This window comes from Pseudophryne corroboree, chromosome 7, assembly GCF_028390025.1.
Source record: "Pseudophryne corroboree isolate aPseCor3 chromosome 7, aPseCor3.hap2, whole genome shotgun sequence".
NCBI lineage: Eukaryota > Metazoa > Chordata > Amphibia > Anura > Myobatrachidae > Pseudophryne > Pseudophryne corroboree.
Genome location: NC_086450.1, coordinates 513,009,383 through 513,032,117, shown reverse-complemented (window position 1 = coordinate 513,032,117; position 22,735 = coordinate 513,009,383). Strand labels below are relative to the sequence as shown.

Below are 22,735 nucleotides of genomic sequence, written 5' to 3'. Positions count from 1 at the left end.
CTCCTCCCCGGGGGGTGTGCGGGGCTCCTGGTGTCTCCTCCCCGGGGGATGTTTGGGGGATGGGGCTCCTGGTGTCTCCTCCCCGGGGTGTGTGCGGGGGATGGGGCTCCTGGTGTCTCCTCCCCGGGGGGTGTGCGGGGGACGGGGCTCCTGGTGTCTCCTCCCCGAGGGATGTGCGGGGGACGGGGCTCCTTGTGTCTCCTCAGGGGATGTTTGGGGGATGGGGCTCCTGGTGTCTCCTCCCCGGGGTGTGTGCAGGGGATGGGGCTCCTGGTGTCTCCTCCCCGGGGGATGTGCGGGGGACGGGGCTTCCGGTGTCTTCTCCCCGAGGGATGTGCGGGGGACGGGGCTCCTTGTGTCTCCTCAGGGGATGTGCGGGGGATGGGGCTCCTTGTGTCTCCTCAGGGGATGTGCGGGGGACGGGGCTCCTCGTGTCTCCTCAGGGGATGTGCGGGGCTCCTAGTGTCTCCTCAGGGGATGAGGCTCCTTGTGTCTTCTCAGGGGATGTGAGGGGGATGGGGCTCCTTGTGTCTCCTCAGGTGATGTGCGGGGGGGGGAGCTCCTGGTGTCTCCTCAGGGGATGTGCGGGGGGGCGGGGCTCCTGGTGTCTCCTCAGGGGATGTGCGGGGGACGGGGCTCCTAGTGTCTCCTCAGGGGATGTGCGGGGGACGGGGCTCCTGGTGTCTCCTCAGGGGATGTACGGGGCTCCTAGTGTCTCCTCAGGGGATGAGGCTCCTGGTGTCTCCTCAGGGGATGTGCGGGGGATGGGGCTCCTTGTGTCTCCTCAGGTGATGTGCGGGGGGGGGAGCTCCTGGTGTCTCCTCAGGGGATGTGCGGGGGTCGGGGCTCCTGGTGTCTCCTCAGGGGATGTGCGGGGGACGGGGCTCCTGGTGTCTCCTCAGGGGATGTGCGGGGGACGGGGCTCCTGGTGTCTCCTCAGGGGATGTGCGGGGGATGGGGCTCCTGGTGTCTCCTCAGGGGATGTGCGGGGGATGGGGCTCCTGGTGTCTCCTCAGGGGATGTGCGGGGGATGGGGCTCCTGGTGTTCCCTCAGGGGATGTGCGGGGGGGCTCCTGGTGTCCCCTCAGGGGATGTGCGGGGGCGGGGCTCCTTGTGTCTCCTCAGGGGATGTGCGGGGGACGGGGCACCTGGTGTCTCCTCAGGGGATGTGCGGGGGACGGGGCTCCTTGTGTCTCCTCAAGGGATGTGCGGGGGATGGGGCTCCTGGGGCCTCCTCAGGGGATGTGCGGGGGAAAGCCCCCCGGTCTGTCCTCAGGTGATATATGGGGGCCCCTAGCGTTATGCAGCTGCCATCTCTGATACACTTCTCTCCCCGCAGGCTGACATCACCCGCTCTCTGGAGCTCCTCCATATGACCGTATTCAGCCAATGCTTCTCCCCTTGTGGTAAATTTTTGGCCGTCGGCAATAACTTGGGCCAGATTGGGGTGTTCAGGTGAGATTTATGGGTGGTCTCCGGGTCACCACCATCCTAGCTGGGTGATTATTAATGTTCTGCTCTTTCCACAGCCTCTCTTCAGCTCTGAGCTCTGAGGCCAAGGAACAAAGCAAGGAGCCCACCGCCCTTCTCCAAGGTAACAGCCAGCGCGCCACGCAGGGCTTCTGCTGCGCCGTATATAACGCACTCCGCGAATAACAACGTCTCTCTCCAGCACATTCAGGTCCTGTGTACAGTTTGACCTCTACTGAGCGTCACCTGATCAGCGCTGGAGGGAAGGAAGTGAAGGGCTGGACATGGAGCGACCTCTGTAAGAAGGTGACCTGTGCCCACATAATAGCATTATATAGCAGTGTATTGTCTGCCAGGCATCCCTTACATCTAATCTCCTCATCTGTTGTGTCATGTACAGGGCTGTGTGGCATCCTGGAGCCGTGTGGCCCCCACCAGGTGCGTTCCCTACACTTCAGGCCGTATATGGAGGAATGCTGGACGTCTAGGGACTCCTGTACTTGAGCTCTTACATTGACTCCAGAACTTTTTCTTTCCTCAGAAACACTCTAGAGACGCCTGAAATCAACAGTCTTGTACTTAACCAGAAGGTGGGACACCTCCTCTGTCACCTCACACCCTACTTTACTGGTACTGACCTCCGGGTCACTCCCCACACTAACCTTCCTTCTGTTCTCTGGCTCTCTCTCTCTCTCCCTCTCTCTCGTGTCGGCCACTGTCTCCTACTCTGTGGTGCTCTCTCTTTCTCTCATGTTCTCCATCTCTCACTCTCTCTGGCAATCTGTCATTCTTTGGCACTCTATGTTTGTGGCAGTCTCTCACTGTGTGACGCTCTTTCTCTGTGGCAATCTCTCATAGTGTAGCTCTTCCACCTGAGGCAGTCTCTCATTGTGTGGCGCTCTTCCTCCTGAGGCAGTCTCTCATAGTGTGGCACTCTTCCTCCTGTGGCAGTCTCTCATAGTGTGGCGCTCTTCCTCCTGTGGCAGTCTCTCATAGTGTGGCGCTCTTCCTCCTGGGGCAGTCTCTCATTATGTGGCGCTCTTCCTCCTGTGGCAGTCTCTAATAGTGTGGCGCTCTTCCTCCTGTGGCAGTCTCTCATAGTGTGGCGCTCTTCCTCCTGTGGCAGTCTCATAGTGTGGCGCTCTTCCTCCTGTGGCAGTCTCTCATAGTGTGGCGCTCTTCCTTCTGTGGCAGTGTCTTATAGTGTGGCGCTCTTCCTCCTGTGGCAGTCTCTCATAGTGTGGCACTCTTCCTCCTGTGGCAGTCTCTCATAGTGTGGCGCTCTTCCTCCTGTGGCAGTCTCTCATAGTGTGGCGCTCTTCCTCCTGTGGCAGTCTCTCATAGTGTGGCGCTCTTCCTCCTGTGGCAGTCTCTCATTGTGTGGCGCTCTTCCTCCTGGGGCAGTCTCTCATTATGTGGCGCTCTTCCTCCTGTGGCAGTCTCTCATAGTGTAGCGCTCTTCCTCCTGTGGCAGTCTCTCATTATGTGGCGCTCTTCCTCCTGTGGCAGTCTCTCATAGTGTGGCACTCTTCCTCCTGTGGCAGTCTCTCATTGCGTGGCGCTCTTCCTCCTGTGGCAGTCTCTCATAGTGTGGCGCTCTTCCTCCTGAGGCTGGCGCTCTAGCAGTCTGATGAGCATGACTCTTTATTCTCTCCCGATCCAGGATAACACTCTGCTGCTTGGCGGAGGCAGCTGTCAGGTGCACGTAATGGACCTGGAGACCGGAGCCTTCACTGTAAGTGGATCTCGTACCCTGGGAGAGGGGCACATAGGGCAGGAGTCAGGGGGAACATGAGCTAGATCTGTGTCCCAGGTGGAGCAGCCCGCCAGGTGTGGAGGCCGGGTAGATGCTTTATATCCCGTGCCTAAATAGCTTTCTCTATCGTCCTAGTGGATGCTGGGGTTCCTGAAAGGACCATGGGGAATAGCGGCTCCGCAGGAGACAGGGCACAAAAAGTAAAGCTTTTCCAGATCAGGTGGTGTGCACTGGCTCCTCCCCCTATGACCCTTCTCCAGACTCAAGTTAGATTTTTGTGCCCGGCCGAGAAGGGTGCAATCTAGGTGGCTCTCCTAAAGAGCTGCTTAGAGAAAGTTTAGCTTAGGTTTTTTATTTTACAGTGAGTCCTGCTGGCAACAGGATCACTGCAACGAGGGACTGAGGGGAGAAGAAGTGAACTCACCTGCGTGCAGGATGGATTGGCTTCTTGGCTACTGGACATTAGCTCCAGAGGGACGATCACAGGTACAGCCTGGATGGTCACCGGAGCCGCGCCGCCGGCCCCCTTGCAGATGCTGAAGTTAGAAGAGGTCCAGAATCGGCGGCTGAAGACTCTGACAGTCTTCTAAAGGTAGCGCACAGCACTGCAGCTGTGCGCCATTTTCCTCTCAGCACACTTCACACGCTGTCACTGAGGGTGCAGGGCGCTGGGGGGGGGCGCCCTGGGAGGCAAATGTAAACCTATATACTGGCTAAAAATACCTCACATATAGCCCCCAGAGGCTATATGGAGATATTTAACCCCTGCCAAACTTCACTAAAGAGCGGGAGACGAGCCCGCCGTAAAAGGGGCGGGGCCTATCTCCTCAGCACACAGCGCCATTTTTTCTCTCACAGAAAGGCTGGAGAGAAGGCTCCCAGGCTCTCCCCTGCACTGCACTACAGAAACAGGGTTTAAACAGAGAGGGGGGGCACAAATTGGCGATATAAATATATATATATATATAAAGATGCTATTAGGGAGAAACACTTATATAAGGTTGTCCCTATGTAATTATAGCGTTTTTTGGTGTGTGCTGGCAAACTCTCCCTCTGTCTCTCCAAAGGGCTAGTGGGGTCCTGTCCTCTGTCAGAGCATTCCAGGTGTGTGTGCTGTGTGTCGGTACGTGTGTGTCGACATGTATGAGGACGATGCTGGAGGAGGCGGAGAAATTGCCTGTAATGGTGATGTCACTCTCTAGGGAGTCGACACCGGAATGGATGGCTTATTTAGGGAATTACGTGAGAATGTCAACACGCTGCAAGGTCGGTTGACGACATGAGACGGCCGACAAACAATTAGTAACGGTCCAGGCGTCTCAGAAACACCGTCAGGGGTTTTTTATAAAAAACGCCCATTTACCTCAGTCGGTCGACACAGACACAGACACGGACACTGAATCCAGTGTCGACGGTGAATAAACAAACGTATTCCTCATTAGGGCCACACGTTAAGGGCAATGAAGGAGCTGTTACATATTTCTGATACTACAAGTACCACAAAAAAGGGTATTATGTGGAAGTGAAAAAACTACCTGTAGTTTTTCCTGAATCAGATAAAATAAAATGAAGTGTGTGATGATGCGTGGGTTTACCCCGATAGCAAATATTGGCGTTATACCTTTTCCCGCCAGAAGTTAGGGCGCGTTGGGAAACACCCATTAGGGTGGATAAGGCGCTCACACGCTTATCAAGTGGCGTTACCGTCTCCAAATACGGCCGCCCTCAAGGAGCCAGCTGATAGGCAGCTGGAAAAATATCCTAAAAAGTATATACACACAGACGGTGGTTATACTGCGACCAGCGATCGCCATCAGCCTGGAGATGCAGTGCTGGGTTGGCTTGGTCGAATTCCCTGACTAAAAATATTTTATTGATATAGAGCATTTAATAGGATGCATTCTATATATATGTATGCGAGATGCACAGAGGGATATTTGCACTCTGGCATCAAGATAAGTGCGTTGTCCATATCTCCCAGAAGATGTCATGGACACGACAGTGGTCAGGTGATACAGATCCCATACGGCACATGGAAGTATTGCCGTATAAAGGGAAGGAGTTATTTGGGGTCGGTCCGTCGGACCTGGGGGCCACGGCCACAGCTGGGAAATCCAACCTTTTTTACCCCAAGTTACATCTCAGCAGAAAAAGACACTGTCTTTTCAACCTCAATCCTTCCGTTCCCATGTGGGCAAGCGGGCAAAAGGCCAGTCATATCTGCCCAGACATAGAGGAAAGGGAAGTAGACTGCAGCAGGCAGCCCCTTCCCAGGAAAAGAAGCCCTCCACCAGTGGGGGGGTAGTCTCAAGAGTCTCAGCGCGCAGTGGGATCACTCGCAAGTTGACCCCTAGATCATACAAGTATTATCCCAGGGGTACAGATTGGAGAGTCGAGACATTTTTTCCTCGCAGGTTCCTGAAGCCTGCTTTACCAACGGCTCCCTCCGACAAGGAGGCAGTATTGAAAAAAAAAAAAAAATTCACAAGCTGTATTTCCAGCAGGTGATAATCAAAGTACCCCTCCTACAACAAGGAAAAGGGTATTAGTCCTCCACACTATATTGTGGTACTGAAGCCAGACGGCTTGGTGAGACATAGTCTAAATCTGAAATCTTTGAACACTTACATAAAAAGGTTCAAATCAAGATGGAGTCACTCAGAGCAGTGATAGAGAACCGGAAAAAAGGGGACTATATGGTGTCCCTGGACATCAAGGATTACCTCCATGTCCAAATTTGCCCTTCTCAACAAGGGTACCTCTGGTTCGTGATACAGAACTGTCAATATCAGTTTCAGACGCTGCCGTTGAATTATCCACGGCACCCCGGGCCTTTACCAAGGTAATGGCCGAAAAGATGATTCTTAAAAGAAGAAAGGCATCTAAATTATCCCTTACTTGGACGATATCCTGAAAGGGACAAGTTTCCAGAGAACAGTTGGAGGTCGGAAAAGAACTATCTAAAGTAGTTCTACGACAGCACGAGTGGATTCTAAATATTCCAAAAATCGCAGCTGTTTTCCGATGATACGTCTACTGTTCCTAGGAATGATTCTGGGCATAGTCCAGAAAGAGGTATTTCTCCTGGAGGGGAAAGCCAGGGAGTTATCCGACCTAGTCAGAAACCTCCTAAATCCAGGCCAAGTATCAGTGCATCAATGCACAGGAGTCCTGGGAAAAATGGTGGCTTCTTACGAAGCGATTCCATTCGGCAGATCTCACGCAAAAACTTTTCAGGGGGATTTGCTGGACGAATGGTCCGGATCGCATCTTCAGATGCATCAGCGGATAACCCTGTCTCCAAGGACAAGGGTGTCTCTTCTGTGGGGGCTGCAGAGTGCTCATCTTCTAGAGGGCAGCACATTCAGCATTCAGGACTGTGTTCTGGTGACCACGGATGCCAGCCTGTGAGGCTGGGGAACAGTCACACAAGGAAGAAATTTCCAGGGAAGTGTGGTCAAGTCTGGAGATTTCTCTCCACATGAATATACTGGAGCTAAGGGCAATTTACGATGCTCTGAGCCTAGGAAGACCTCTGCTTCAAAGTCAACCGGTGCTGATCCAGTAGGACATCATCATGGCAGTCGCCCACGTAAACAGACGGGGCGGCACAAGAAGCAGGAGGGCAATGACAGCAAGGATTCTTCGCTGGGCGAAAGATCATGTGATAACACTGTCAGCAGTGTTCATTCCGGGAGTGGACAACTAGGAAGATTTCCTCAGCATAAATGAATTCCACCCGGAAAAGTGGGAACTTCATCTGGAAGTTTCCACATGTTTGTAAACCGTTGGGAAAGTCCAAAGGTGGTTATGATGGCGTCCCACATAAAGCGCCAGGTCTAGAGACCCTCATGCAATAGCTGGGACGCTCTGGTAACACCGTGGGTGTACCAGTCGGTGTATGTGTTCCCTCCTCTGCCTTTCATACCCAGTGTATGGAGAATGATAGGAAGGAGAGGAGTAAGAACTATACTCGTGGTTCCGGTTTGGGCCAAGAAGAACTTGGTACCCGGAACTTCAAGAGATACTAGAAAGGATCTTGATTCAGCAAGAATCATGTCTGTTCCATGACTTACCGCAGCTGCGTTGACGCCAGGGCGGGTGAACGCCGGATCCTAAGGGAAAAAGGCATTCCGGAAGAGGTCATCCCTACCCTGGTCAGAGCCAGGAAGGAGGTGACCGCACAACATTATCACCGCTTAGGTGAAAATATGTTCCATGGTGTGAGGCCAGGAAGGCTCCACGGAAGAATTTCAACTAGGTTAATTCCTACATTTCCTGCAAGCAGGAGTGTATATGGGTCTCAAATTGGGGTCCATTAAGGTTCAAATTTCGACCGGTCGATTTTCTTCCAGAAAGAAATTGGCTTCAGTTCCTGAAGTCCAGAAGTTGTTAAGGGAGTACTGCATATACAACCCCTTTTTGATGTCTCCAGTGGCACTGGGCGATCTCAACGTAGTTTGGGATTCCTAAAATCACATTGTTTTAAACAACTCAAATCTGTGGATTTGATATATCTCACATGGAAAGTGACCATGCTGTTGGTCCTGGCCTCGGCCAGGCGAGTGTCAGAATTGGCGGCTTTATCTCACAAAGCCATATCTGATTGTCCATTCGGACAGAGCAAAGCTGTGGACTCGTCCCCAGTTTCTCCCTAAGGTGGTGTCAGCGTTTCACCTGAACCAGCTTATTGTGGTGCCTGCGGCTACTAGGGACTTGGAGGACTCCAAGTTGCTGGATGTTGTCAGGGCCCTGAAAATATAGTTTCCAGGTCGGCTGGAGTCAGGAAATCTGACTTGCTGTTTATCCTGTATGCACCCAACAAGCTGGGTGCTCCTGCTTCTAAGCAGACTATTGCTCGTTGGATTTGTAGTACAATTCAGCTTGCACATTCTGTGGCAGGCTTGCCACAGCAAAAAATATGTAAATGCCCATTCCACAAGGAAGGTGGGCTCCTCTTGGGCGGCTGCCCGAGGGGTCTCGGCATTACAACTCTGCCGAGCAGCTACGTGGTCGGGGGAGAACACGTTTGTAAAATTTTACAAATTTGATACCCTGGCAAAAGAGGCCCTGGAGTTCTCTCATTCGGTGCTGCAGAGTCATCCGCACTCTCCCGCCCGTTTGGGAGCTTTGGTATAATCCCCATGGTCCTTTCAGGAACCCCAGCATCCACTAGGACGATAGAGAAAATAAGAATTTACTTACCGATAATTCTATTTCTCGGAGTCCGTAGTGGATGCTGGGCGCCCATCCCAAGTGCGAATTATTCTGCAATACTTGTACGTAGTTATTGTTACAAAAATCGGGTTATTGTTGTAGGAAGCCGTCTTTCAGAGGCTCCTTTTGTTATCATACTGTTAACTGGGTTTAGATCACAAGTTGTACGGTGTGATTGGTGTGGCTGGTATGAGTCTTACCCGGGATTCAAAATCCTCCCTTATTGTGTACGCTCGTCCGGGCACAGTACCTAACTGGAGTCTGGAGGAGGGTCATAGGGGGAGGAGCCAGTGCACACCACCTGATCTGGAAAAGCTTTACTTTTTGTGCCCTGTCTCCTGCGGAGCCGCTATTCCCCATGGTCCTTTCAGGAACCCCAGCATCCACTACGGACTCCGAGAAATAGAATTATCGGTAAGTAAATTCTTATTTTCCTAAACTCAGTGCTAGGAGATGATGTACCTCGGTGCTAGGAGACGATGTACCTCGGTGCTAGGAGACGATGTACCTCGGTGCATGGAGACGATGTACCTCGGTGCATGGAGACGATGTACCTCGGTGCATGGAGACGATGTACCTCGGTGCATGGAGACGATGTACCTCGGTGCATGGAGACGATGTACCTCGGTGCTAGGAGACGATGTACCTCGGTGCTAGGAGACGATGTACCTCGGTGCTAGGAGACGATGTACCTCGGTGCTAGGAGACGATGTACCTCGGTGCTAGGAGACGATGTACCCCTGTACTGGGGGGGGGGGGGTGTAAGTTTATATAGATCTGTGCCCCGCCCACTCCATGTCTGTCAGAGATAGTATATAATGAAATCCCTGCATATTTTCCTCTCTTTGATCCCTGGTACACGTGATGCTTGTGTCTGTAGAGTGTAAGCTGCGAGCAGGGCCCTCCTGCCTCTAGGTCTGTCTGTTATTACCCAGTTTTGTTCTGTTACCGTTGTTCCAGTTGTACAGCACAGCGGAATATGCTGCGCTATATATGAAACTGATATTTAATAATAAATAATGAACAGAGCTTGAGCTCCATGTGTTGGGGAAAGCCGGGTGTATAGTGTGTGACGGGGAAAGCTGGGTGTATAGTGTGTGTGACGGGGAAAGCTGGGTGTATAGTGTGTGTGATGGGGAAAGCCGGGTGTATAGTGTGTGTGTGTGTGTGTGTGATGAGGAAAGCCGGGTGTATAGTGTGTGTGACGGGGAGAGCAGGGTGTATAGTGTGTGTGATGGGGAAAGCTGGGTGTATAGTGTGTGTGTGTGTGTGTGTGTGTGATGGGAAAAGCCGGGTGTATAGTGTGTGTGATGGGGTGTGTAGTGTGTGTGTGATGGGAAAAGCCGGGTGTATAGTGTGTGTGATGGGGTGTGTAGTGTGTGTGACGGGGAGAGCCGGGTGTATATAGTGTGTGTGACGGGGAAAGCCGGGTGTATAGTGTGTGTGTGATGGGGTGTGTAGTGTGTGTGATGGGGAGAGCCGGGTGTATATAGTGAGTGTGACGGGGAGAGCCGGGTGTATAGTGTGTGTGTGACGGGGAGAGCCGGGTGTATAGTGTGTGTGACGGGGAAAGCCGGGTGTATAGTGTGTGTGACGGGTAAGCCGGGTGTATAGTGTGTGTGTGTGTGATGAGGAAAGCCGGGTGTATAGTGTGTGTGACGGGGAGAGCAGGGTGTATAGTGTGTGTGATGGGGAAAGCTGGGTGTATAGTGTGTGTGATGGGGAAAGCTGGGTGTATAGTATGTGTGACGGGGAAAGCTGGGTGTCTAGTGTGTGTGTGTGTGTGTGTGTGTGTGTGTGATGGGGAAAGCCGGGTGTATAGTGTGTGTGATGGGGAAAGCCGGGTGTATAGTGTGTGTGTGTGTGATGAGGAAAGCCGGGTGTATAGTGTGTGTGACGGGGAGAGCAGGGTGTATAGTGTGTGTGATGGGGAAAGCTGGGTGTATAGTGTGTGTGTGTGTGTGTGTGTGTGTGTGTGTGTGTGTGATGGGGAAAGCCTGGTGTATAGTGTGTGTTTTGTGACGGGGAAAGCCGGGTGTTTAGTGTGTGTTTTGTGACTGGGAAAGCCGGGTGTATAGTGTGTGTGTGTGTGACGGGGAAAGCCGGGTGTATAGTGTGTGTGATGGGGAAAGCCGGGTGTATAGTGTGTGTGATGGGGAAAGCCGGGTGTATAGTGTGTGTGTGTGTGTGTGTGTGTGTGTGATGGGGAAAGCCGGGTGTATATGGTGTGTGTGACGGGGAGAGCCGGGTGTATAGTGTGTGTGATGGGGTGTGTAGTGTGTGTGATGGGAAAAGCCGAGTGTATAGTGTGTGTGATGGGGTGTATAGTGTGTGTGACCGGTAAAGCCGGGTGTATAGTGTGTGTGACGGGGAAAGCCGGGTGTATAGTGTGTGTGACGGGGAAAGCCGGGTGTATAGTGTGTGTGTGACGAGGAAAGCCGGGTGTATAGTGTGTGTGATGGGGAAAGCCGGGTGTATATAGTGTGTGTGACCGGGTAAGCCGGGTGTATAGTGTGTGTGTGACGGGGAAAGCCGGATGTATAGTGTGTATGTGTGATGGGGAAAGCCGGGTGTATATGGTGTGTGTGATGGGGAAAGCCGGGTGTATATGGTGTGTGTGATGGGGAAAGCCGGGTGTATATAGTGTGTTTGTGATGGGGAAAGCCGGGTGTATAGTGTGTGTGATGGGGAAAGCCGGGTGTATAGTGTGTGTGATGGGGAAAGCCGGGTGTATAGTGTGTGTGATGGAGAAAGCCGGGTGTATAGTGTGTGTGATGGGGAAAGCCGGGTGTATAGTATGTGTTTGTGATGGGGAAAGCCGGGTGTATAGTGTGTGTGACGGGGAAAGCCGGATGTATAGTGTGTATGTGTGTGTGATGGGGAAAGCCGGGTGTATATAGTGTGTGTGTGTGTGTGTGATGGGGAAAGCCGGGTGTATAGTGTGTGTGACCGGGTAAGCCGGGTATATAGTGTGTGTGTGACTGGGAAAGCCGGATGTATAGTGTGTATGTGTGTGTGATGGGGAAAGCCGGGTGTATATAGTGTGTGTGTGTGATGGGGAAAGCTGGGTGTATATAGTGTGTGTGAGACGGGGAAAGCCGGGTGTATATAGTGTGTGTGACGGGAAAAGCCGGGGGTATATAGTGTGTGTGACGGGAAAAGCCGGGTGTATATAGTGTGTGTGACGGGGAAAGCCAGGTGTATAGTGTGTGTGATGGGGAAAGCCGGGTGTATAGTGTGTGTGACCGGGTAAGCCGGATGTATAGTGTGTGTGTGTGATGGGGAAAGCTGGGTGTATATAGTGTGTGTGTGTGACTGGGAAAGCCGGGTGTATATAGTGTGTGTGTGACTGGGAAATCCGGGTGTATATAGTGTGTGTGTGACGGGGAAAGCCGGGTGTATATAGTGTGTGTGTGACGGGAAAAGCCGGGTGTATATAGTGTTTGTGACGGGGAGAGCCGGGTGTATAGTGTGTGTGACGGGGAAAGCCGGGTGTATAGTGTGTGTGACGGGTAAGCCGGGTGTATAGTGTGTGTGTGTGTGTGTGTGTGATGAGGAAAGCCGGGTGTATAGTGTGTGTGACGGGGAGAGCAGGGTGTATAGTGTGTGTGATGGGGAAAGCTGGGTGTATAGTATGTGTGACGGGGAAAGCTGGGTGTATAGTGTGTGTGATGGGGAAAGCTGGGTGTATAGTATGTGTGACGGGGAAAGCTGGGTGTATAGTGTGTGTGTGTGTGTGTGTGTGATGGGGAAAGCCGGGTGTATAGTGTGTGTGATGGGGAAAGCCGGGTGTATAGTGTGTGTGTGTGTGTGTGTGTGTGTGTGTGTGATGAGGAAAGCCGGGTGTATAGTGTGTGTGACGGGGAGAGCAGGGTGTATAGTGTGTGTGATGGGGAAAGCTGGGTGTATAGTGTGTGTGTGTGTGTGTGTGTGTGATGGGGAAAGCCGGGTGTATAGTGTGTTTTGTGACGGGGAAAGCCGGGTGTTTAGTGTGTGTTTTGTGACTGGGAAAGCCGGGTGTATAGTGTGTGTGTGTGTGTGACGGGGAAAGCCGGGTGTATAGTGTGTGTGATGGGGAAAGCCGGGTGTATAGTGTGTGTGATGGGGAAAGCCGGGTGTATAGTGTGTGTGTGATGGGGAAAGCCGGGTGTATATGGTGTGTGTGACGGGGAGAGCCGGGTGTATAGTGTGTGTGATGGGGTGTGTAGTGTGTGTGATGGGAAAAGCCGAGTGTATAGTGTGTGTGATGGGGTGTATAGTGTGTGTGACCGGTAAAGCCGGGTGTATAGTGTGTGTGACGGGGAAAGCCGGGTGTATAGTGTGTGTGACGGGGAAAGCCGGGTGTATAGTGTGTGTGTGACGAGGAAAGCCGGGTGTATAGTGTGTGTGATGGGGAAAGCCGGGTGTATATAGTGTGTGTGACCGGGTAAGCCGGGTGTATAGTGTGTGTGTGACGGGGAAAGCCGGATGTATAGTGTGTATGTGTGATGGGGAAAGCCGGGTGTATATGGTGTGTGTGATGGGGAAAGCCGGGTGTATATAGTGTGTGTGATGGGGAAAGCCGGGTGTATATAGTGTGTTTGTGATGGGGAAAGCCGGGTGTATATAGTGTGTTTGTGATGGGGAAAGCCGGGTGTATAGTGTGTGTGATGGGGAAAGCCGGGTGTATAGTGTGTGTGATGGGGAAAGCCGGGTGTATAGTGTGTGTGACGGGGAAAGCCGGATGTATAGTGTGTATGTGTGTGTGATGGGGAAAGCCGGGTGTATATAGTGTGTGTGTGTGTGTGTGTGTGTGATGGGGAAAGCCGGGTGTATAGTGTGTGTGTGACCGGGTAAGCCGGGTATATAGTGTGTGTGTGACTGGGAAAGCCGGATGTATAGTGTGTATGTGTGTGTGATGGGGAAAGCCGGGTGTATATAGTGTGTGTGTGTGTGATGGGGAAAGCTGGGTGTATATAGTGTGTGTGAGACGGGGAAAGCCGGGTGTATATAGTGTGTGTGACGGGAAAAGCCGGGGGTATATAGTGTGTGTGACGGGAAAAGCCAGGTGTATAGTGTGTGTGATGGGGAAAGCCGGGTGTATAGTGTGTGTGTGACTGGGAAAGCCGGGTGTATATAGTGTGTGTGTGACTGGGAAAGCCGGGTGTATATAGTGTGTGTGTGACTGGGAAAGCCGGGTGTATATAGTGTGTGTGTGACTGGGAAAGCCGGGTGTATATAGTGTGTGTGTGACTGGGAAATCCGGGTGTATATAGTGTGTGTGTGACGGGGAAAGCCGGGTGTATATAGTGTGTGTGACGGGGAAAGCCAGGTGTATAGTGTGTGTGATGGGGAAAGCCGGGTGTATAGTGTGTGTGACCGGGTAAGCCGGATGTATAGTGTGTGTGTGTGATGGGGAAAGCTGGGTGTATATAGTGTGTGTGTGACTGGGAAAGCCGGGTGTATATAGTGTGTGTGTGACTGGGAAATCCGGGTGTATATAGTGTGTGTGTGACTGGGAAATCCGGGTGTATATAGTGTGTGTGTGACGGGGAAAGCCGGGTGTATATAGTGTGTGTGTGACGGGAAAAGCCGGGTGTATATAGTGTTTGTGACGGGGAAAGCCGGGTGTATATAGTGTGTGTGTGACGGGAAAAGCCGGGTGTATATAGTGTTTGTGACGGGAAAAGCCGGGTGTATATAGTGTTTGTGACGGGGAAAGCCGGATGTATAGTGTGTGCAGTGATCGCGCCGAGCGAAAAAAATTGTGGGTCCTAGGGACCCATTACGTAAAAAAATTGGGGTCCTACTCCACTGTTTCGGGGTCCTATCACGTATTATGGGGGTAGAAGCAGGGGGAAGCTGGTTAGAGCTGGAGGTAGAGGCAGGGAGAAGTTAGGGTAGAGCTAGGGGTAGAAGGGGTAAGGGCAGGAAGTGCTGGGGGTAGAGAGGGGTAAGTGCAGACAGCAGTTGGGATAGTGCTGAGGGGCAAGGAAGGGGATAGGGGCAGGCAGTGCTGGGGGTAGTGAGGGGCTAAAGGTAGATAGCAGTTGGGGTAGTACTGGGGGGGCAAGACGGGGGTTAGGGGTAGTCAATACTGGGGGTAAGGAGGAGGAAAGGATAGATGGCAGCAGGGGCAAGTAGTGTTCAATGCTGTAAGTGTAATAACACTTAAAAAAATCCTGTGATCCTAGCTCACCGCTCTCACTACAGCCGCACACTGCAATCACTGCACCCTTACTAAAGACACACACTATAATCACTGCACCCCCACTACTGCCACACACTGCAATCACTGCGCCCTCACTGCAATCACTGCACCCTTACTAAAGACACACACTATAATCACTGCGCCCTCACTACTGCCACACTGCAATCACTACGCCCTCACTACTGTCGCACACTGCAATCACTGCACCCTTACTAAAGACACACACTATAATCACTGCGCCCTCACTACTGCCACACTGCAATCACTACGCCCTCACTACTGTCGCACACTGCAATCACTGCACCCTTACTAAAGACACACACTATAATCACTGCACCCCCACTACTGCCACACACTGCAATCACTGCGCCCTCACTGCAATCACTGCACCCTTACTAAAGACACACACTATAATCACTGCGCCGTCACTACTGCCACACTGCAATCACTGCGCACTCACTACTGCCACGCACAGCAATCACTGCGCTCTCACTACTGCCACACACTGCAATCACTGCGCCCTCACTACTGCCACACACTGCAATCACTGCGCTCTCACTACTGCCACACACTGCAATCACTGCGCCCTCACTACTGCCACACACCGCAATCACTACTACCCTGCCACTACAGCGACACACTGCCTTCTGTGTACTTTCTCTGCTTCCCCTTCTCCGTTCTTATTGCAACTATGTCCTGCCTGCAGCGGCCCGTCACCTTGTGGATGCCCGCCTCTGGCGGTCCTGGCCTCTGTTGGAGGTCCCCGCGAGGTGAGGCATCGGCCTGTCTGGTTCACCAATCCAGGGGGCAGTGCTCTCAGGTGGCCAGCTCCCCTCTGCCGATAGCACAGCAGAACGGTCTGTGGAGAACTGTGGAGCGGCGCTGAGGCCACGGGATATCGGCAGGGGCATAACTAGAACTTTGGGAGCCCCATAGCAAAATTTTGTAAAGGGTCACCTTTCTACAGAGAGGGGAGGTAGAGGGTGACAAAAACCCAAGGATAGAGTTGGGAGTACAGCGTAACACAGAAATGGGTAGCGTGTGCGTACAAGGTGGCATAAACACACAGAAGGATAGGGTGTACAGAGTGTGACACAGGGGTAAGGGGTACAGAGTGCCATACACATATGGGTAGAGGAGTACAAACACACACACACGGGGTAATGGGTGCAGGGTGTCACGCACAGTGGGAAGGGTGTGTACATTGTGTCACACATACACAGGGTAGGGGGTACAGTGCAGGGTGTCATACACTGGGTGGGGGTTCAAGGTGTCACATACACAGAGGGGTACAGGGTGTCACACAGGGGAAGGGGGTGTACACTGTCACACATGGGAGTGTAGGGGGGTACAGTGTGTCACACATACAGTACAGGGTGTCACACAAAGGAAGGGGGTGTACACTGTCACACATGGGAGTATAGGGGGGTACAGTGTGTCACACATACAGTACAGGGTGTCATACACTGGGTGGGTACAAGGAATAACACACACACACAGTGGTACAGTTTGTCACACAATGACTGCGTGGGCAGTAACAGGCAGGGTACGGTCCCCGGGCTGTAAGTTACCTGTGTCCAGCACCCAGCAGTTCAGCGTTGTCCTGGTACTGCTAGCCCTGGCTCCTGGGCACACACCAATTCACAAGCTGTAGGATCAGTACGTATGTCTGGCGGGAAGAGCTGCCCATGTCCCCCTGGGACACCCGGCAGCTCCTGCTTGGCTCCCCACTCATGCAGGGCCAGCCGTACGTGTGACCGCTCACAAAGAATACCCCACAACCTGGGCACAGCAGATTCCGCCCAGTGGTGGGTCCCTCTGCGCAGTCTCTCCGAACTGTAGCCACCGCTTCAGCACCGCTACCCACCGGAGAAGGGATGTTTGCAGTGTGTCTGGTGCGGGGGATGCGGCCCACGGTATCGGGATTCCAGCGGCTCTGGCATCGGCTGCAGGTGCTGTTCGCGCGGGAGGGACTAGTGGGCAGGCGGAAGTTAACGCTCCTGATCGCGGCTCCCTGCTGACGGCACAGGTACTTTTTTAGAATGGGTGGGGGTCAGTGGGGACGCGTCCTGTGGGATTGGCTATAAGTTTAATGAACGTCTGCCTTGCCCGGCAGCTCCTCCTCCACTTGTAAAGTCCTCTCTGCAGCTGGGCAAGGGAGACATCAATTATTAAACCTGTAGCCAATCCAGGCGGAGCGCGTCCCCGGGGACCCACCCACTTTGAAAAAGTGAGTCACCGGGCACCAATATCGCGTAAAATACGCGCCATAGCGCGTTTTTGCGAACACTGTGTGTGTGTGTGTGTGTGTGTGTGAGTGATGGGGAATGCCGGGTGTATAGTGTATGTGATGGGGAAAGCTGGGTGTATATAGGCCCTCATTCCGAGTTGTTCGCTCGGTAAAAATCTTCGCATCGCAGCGATTTTCCGCTTAATGCGCATGCGCAATGTTCGCACTGCGACTGCGCCAAGTAAATTTGCTATGCAGTTAGGAATTTTACTCACGGCTTTCTCTGACGTCCTAAGTGGATGCTGGGGACTCCGTCAGGACCATGGGGAATAGCGGCTCCGCAGGAGACAGGGCACAAAAATAAAGCTTTAGGATTAGGTGGTGTGTACTGGCTCCTCCCCCTATGACCCTCCTCCAAGCCTCAGTTAGGTTTTTGTGCCCGTCCGAGCAGGGTGCAATCTAGGTGGCTCTCCTAAAGAGCTGCTTAGAAAAAGTTATTAGGTTTTTTATTTTCAGTGAGTCCTGCTGGCAACAGGCTCACTGCATCGAGGGACTTAGGGGAGAAGAAGTGAACTCACCTGCGTGCAGGATGGATTGGCTTCTTAGGCTACTGGACACTAGCTCCAGAGGGACGATCACAGGTACAGCCTGGATGGGTCACCGGAGCCGCGCCGCCGACCCCCTTGCAGATGCTGAAGAGAGAAGAGGTCCAGAAATCGGCGGCTGAAGACTTCTCAGTCTTCATGAGGTAGCGCACAGCACTGCAGCTGTGCGCCATTGCTCTCAGCACACTTCACACCAACGGTCACTGAGGGTGCAGAGCGCTTGGGGGGGCGCCCTGGGCAGCAATGAAAGTACCTATGCTGGCTAAAAATACATCACATATAGCCCCTGGGGCTATATGGATGTATTTAACCCCTGCCAGGTTGTCAGAAAAACGGGAGAAGAAGCCCGCCGAAAAGGGGGCGGGGCCTATTCTCCTCAGCACACAGCGCCATTTTCCTACACAGCTCCGCTGCTAGGAAGGCTCCCAGGCTCTCCCCTGCACTGCACTACAGAAACAGGGTTAAAACAGAGAGGGGGGGCACTTATTTGGCGATATTATTATATATTAAGATGCTATAAGGGAAAACACTTATATAAGGTTGTCCCTGTATAATATAGCGTTTTGGTGTGTGCTGGCAAACTCTCCCTCTGTCTCCCCAAAGGGCTAGTGGGGTCCTGTCCTCTATCAGAGCATTCCCTGTGTGTGTGCTGTGTGTCGGTACGTGTGTGTCGACATGTATGAGGACGATGTTGGTGAGGAGGCGGAGCAATTGCCTGTAATGGTGATGTCACTCTCTAGGGAGTCGACACCGGTATGGATGGCTTATTTAGGGAATTACGTGATAATGTCAACACGCTGCAAGGTCGGTTGACGACATGAGACGGCCGGCAAACCAATTAGTACCAGTCCAGGCGTCTCAAACACCGTCAGGGGCTTTAAAACGCCCATTTACCTCAGTCGGTCGACACAGACACGGACACTGACTCCAGTGTCGACGGTGAAGAAACAAACGTATTTTCCATTTGGGCCACACGTTACATGTTAAGGGCAATGAAGGAGGTGTTACATATTTCTGATACTACAAGTACCACAAAAGAGGGTATTATGTGGGTGTGAAAAAACTACCTGTAGTTTCTCTAACGTCCTAAGTGGATGCTGGGGACTCCGTCAGGACCATGGGGTTTAGCGGCTCCGCAGGAGACAGGGCACAATAATAAAAGCTTTAGGATCAGGTGGTGTGCACTGGCTCCTCCCCCTATGACCCTCCTCCAAGCCTCAGTTAGATTCTTGTGCCCGGCCGAGAAGGGTGCAATCTAGGTGGCTCTCCTGAGCTGCTTAGAATAAAAGTTTAAGTTAGGTTTTTTATTTTCAGTGAGTCCTGCTGGCAACAGGCTCACTGCTACGAGGGACTTAGGGGAGAGAAGAAAACTCACCTGCGTGCAGGATGGATTTGCTTCTTAGGCTACTGGACACCATTAGCTCCAGAGGGAGTCGGAACACAGGTCTCACCCTGGGGTTCGTCCCGGAGCCGTGCCGCCGACCCCCCCTTGCAGATGCCGAAGTTGAAGAGGTCCAGAAACAGGCGGCAGAAGACTTTCAGTCTTCATAAGGTAGCGCACAGCACTGCAGCTGTGCGCCATTGTTGTCAGCACACTTCATACCGGCGGTCACTGAGGGTGCAGGGCGCTGGGGGGGGCGCCCTGGGCAGCAATGTATTATACCTTTTTTATGGCTAAAATACATCACATATAGCCCTTGAGGCTATATGGATGTATTTAACCCCTGCCAGATCTCACAAACTCCGGGAGAAGAGCCCGCCGTTTTAGGGGGCGGGGCCTATTCTCCTCAGCACACGGCGCCATTTTCCTGCTCAGCTCTGCTGTGAGGAAGGCTCCCAAGCTCTCCCCTGCACTGCACTACAGAAACAGGGTTAAAACAGAGAGGGGGGGCACTTATTTGGCGATATGATTACATATGTGAAAATGCTATAAGGGAAAACACTTGTATAAGGGGTTGTCCCTGTATAATTATAGCGTTTTTGGTGTGTGCTGGCAAACTCTCCCTCTGTCTCCCCAAAGGGCTAGTGGGGTCCTGTCCTCTATCAGAGCATTCCCTGTGTGTGTGCTGTGTGTCGGTACGTGTGTGTCGACATGTAGGAGGACGATGTTGGCGAGGAGGCGGAGCAAATTGCCTGTATTGGTGATGTCACTCTCTAGGGAGTCGACACCGGAATGGATGGCTTATTTAGGAATTACATGATAATGTCAACACGATGCAAGGTCGGTTGACGACATGAGACGGCCGGCAAACAAATTAGTACCTGTCCAGGCGTCTCAGACACCGTCAGGGGCTTGTAAAAACGCCCATTTACCTCAGTTGGTCGACACAGACACGGACACTGACTTCAGTGTCGACGGTGAAGAAACAAACGTATTTTCCTTTAGGGCCACACGTTACATGTTAAGGGCAATGAAGGAGGTGTTACATATTTCTGATACTACAAGTACCACAAATAAGGGTATTATGTAGGGTGGGAATAATCTACTTGTAGTTTTTCCTGAATCAGATAAATTAAAGTGTGTGATGATACGTGGGTTTCCTCCGATAGAAAATTATTGGAGGTATACCTTTTCCCGCCAGAAGTGAGGGCGAGTTGGGAAACACACCTTAGGGTGGATAAGGCGCTCACACGCTTATAAAAACAAGTGGCGTTACCGTCTCCAGATACGGCCGCCCTCAAGGAGCCAGCTGATAGGAAGCTGAAAAATATCCTAAAAAGTATATACACACATACTGGTGTTATACTACGACCAGCAATCGCCTCAGCCTGGATGTGCAGCGCTGGGGGGGCTTGGTCGGATTTCCTGACTGAAAATATTGATACCCTTGACAGGAACAATATTTTATTGACTATAGAGCATTTTAAGGATGCATTTCTATATATGCGAGATGCGCAGAGGGATATTTGCATTCTGGCATCAAGAGTAGATGTGATGTCCATATCTGCCAGACGATGTTTATAGACACGACAGTGGTCAGGTGATGCAGATTCCAGACGGCACATGGAAGTATTGCCGTATAAAGGGGCGGTCCATCGGACCTGGTGGCCATGGCAACAGCTGGAAAATCCACTTTTGTTACCCCAAGTCACATCTCAGCAGAAAAGGACACAGTCTTTTCAGTCTCAGTCCTTTCGTACCCATAAAGGCAGGCGGGCAAAAGGCCAGTCATATCTGCCCAGGGTTAGAGGAAAGGGAAGAAGACTGCAGCAGGCAGCCCATTCCCAGGAACAGAAGTCCTCCACAGCTTCTGCCAAGTCCGCAGCATGACGCTGGGGCCATACAAGCGGACTCGGGTGCGGTGGGGGGTCATCTCAAGAGTTTCAGCACGCAGTGGGCTCACTCGCAAGTGGACTCCTGGATCCTACACGTAGTATCCCAGGTGTACATTGGAAATTCGAGACGTCTTCCCCTCACAAGTTCCTGAAGTCTGCTTTACCAACGTCTCCCTCCGACAGGGAGGCAGTATTGGGAAAAAATTCACAGGCTGTATTCCCAGCAGGTGATAATCAAAGTACCCCTCCTACAACAAGGGAAGGGGTATTATTCCACACTATATTGTGGTACTGAAGCCAAACGGCTCGGTGAGATCTAAAAGATTTGAACAATTACATACAAGGGTTCAAATCAAGATGGAGTCACTCAGAGCAGTGATAGCGAACCAGGACGATATGGTGTCACTGGATATCAGGGACGCTTACCTACATGTCCAAATTTTGCCCTTCTCACCAAGGGTATCTCAGGTTCGTGGTACAGAACTGTCACTATCAGTGCAGACGCTGCCGTTTGGATTGTCCACGGCACCCCGGGTCTTTACCATGGTAATGGCCGAAATGATGATTCTTCCTAAAAGAAATATGGACGCTTTCCTGATAAGGGCAAGGTCCAGAGAACAGTTGGAGGTCGGAGTAGCACTATCTCAAGTAGTTCTACGACAGCACGAGTGGATTCTAAATATTCCAAAATCGCAGCTTTTTCCGACGACACGTCTAATGTTCCTAGGAATGATTCTGGACACAGTCCAGAAAAGGATGTTTTCTCCCGGAGAAGAAGGCCAGGGAGTTATCCGAGCTAGTCAGGAACCTCCTAAAACCAGGAAAAGTATCAGTGCATCATTGCACAAGGGTCCTGTGAAAAATGGTGGTTTCTTACAAAGCGATCCCATTCGGTAGATTTCACGCAAGAACCTTTCAGTGGAATCTGCTGGGAAAATGGTCCGGATCGCATCTTCAGATGCATCAGCGGATAACCCTGTCTCCAAGGACAAGGGTGTTTTCTTCTGCGGTGGCTGCAGAGTGCTCATCTATGAAAGGGCCGCAGATTCGACATTCAGGACTGGGTCCTGGTGACCACGGATGCCAGCCTGAGTGGCTGGGGAGCAGTCACACAAGGAAAAAATTTCCAGGGAGTGTGATCAAGTCTGGAGACTTCTCTCCACATAAATATACTGGAGCTAAGGGCAATTTACAAGGCTCTAAGCTTAGCAAGACCTCTGCTTCAAGGTCAGCCGGTATTGATCCAGTGGGACAACATCACGGCAGTCGCCCACGTAAACAGACAGGGCGGCACATGAAGCAGGAGGGAAATGGCAGAAACTGCAAGGATTCTTCGCTGGGCGAAAAATCATGTGATAACACTCTCAGCAGTGTTAATTCCGGGAGTGGAAAACTGGGAAGCAGACTTCCTCAGCAGGCATAACCTCCACCCGGGAGAGTGGGGACTTCAGCGGGAAGTCTTCCACATGATTGTAAACCGTTGGGAAAAACCAAAGGTGGACATGATGGCGTCCCGCCTGAACAAAAAACTAGACAGATATTGCGCCAGGTCAAGGGACCCTCAGGCAATAGCGGTGGACGCTCTGGTAACACTGTGGGTGTACCAGTCAGGGTATGTGTTCCCTCCTATGCATCTCATACCAAAAGTACTGAGAATCATAAGAAGGAGATGAGTAAGAACGATACTCGTGGTTCCGGATGGGTCAAGAAGGACTTGGTACCCGGAACTTCAAGAGATGCTCACGGAAGAACCGTGGCCTCTACCTTTAAGAGAGGACCTGCTCCAGCAGGGGCCTTGTCTGTTCCAAGACTTACCGCGGCTGCGTTTGACGGCATGGCAGTTGAACGCTGGATCCTGAAAGGGCATTCCAGATGAAGTCATCCCTACCCTGGTCGAAGCCAGGAAGGATGTAATCGCAAAACATTTTCACCGCATTGGGCGAAAATATGTTGCGTGGTGTGAGGCCAAGAAGGTCCCTACAGAGGAATTC

At 52.1% G+C, this 22,735-nt stretch overlaps 1 protein-coding gene across 1 annotated transcript in view; it reads left to right on the top strand.

Annotated features, from left to right (window-relative positions):
• THOC6 (THO complex subunit 6) overlaps nucleotides 1-22,735 on the top strand; it is a 43,842-nt gene that overhangs the window by 1,932 nt on the left and 19,175 nt on the right. Inside the window, exons 2-7 of the mRNA XM_063935472.1 lie at nucleotides 1,340-1,455; nucleotides 1,530-1,594; nucleotides 1,673-1,776; nucleotides 1,871-1,908; nucleotides 2,012-2,060; nucleotides 3,134-3,205. Coding sequence (XP_063791542.1) covers nucleotides 1,340-1,455; nucleotides 1,530-1,594; nucleotides 1,673-1,776; nucleotides 1,871-1,908; nucleotides 2,012-2,060; nucleotides 3,134-3,205 — 444 coding nt within the window. The remainder of the gene's footprint in view (nucleotides 1-1,339; nucleotides 1,456-1,529; nucleotides 1,595-1,672; nucleotides 1,777-1,870; nucleotides 1,909-2,011; nucleotides 2,061-3,133; nucleotides 3,206-22,735) is intronic.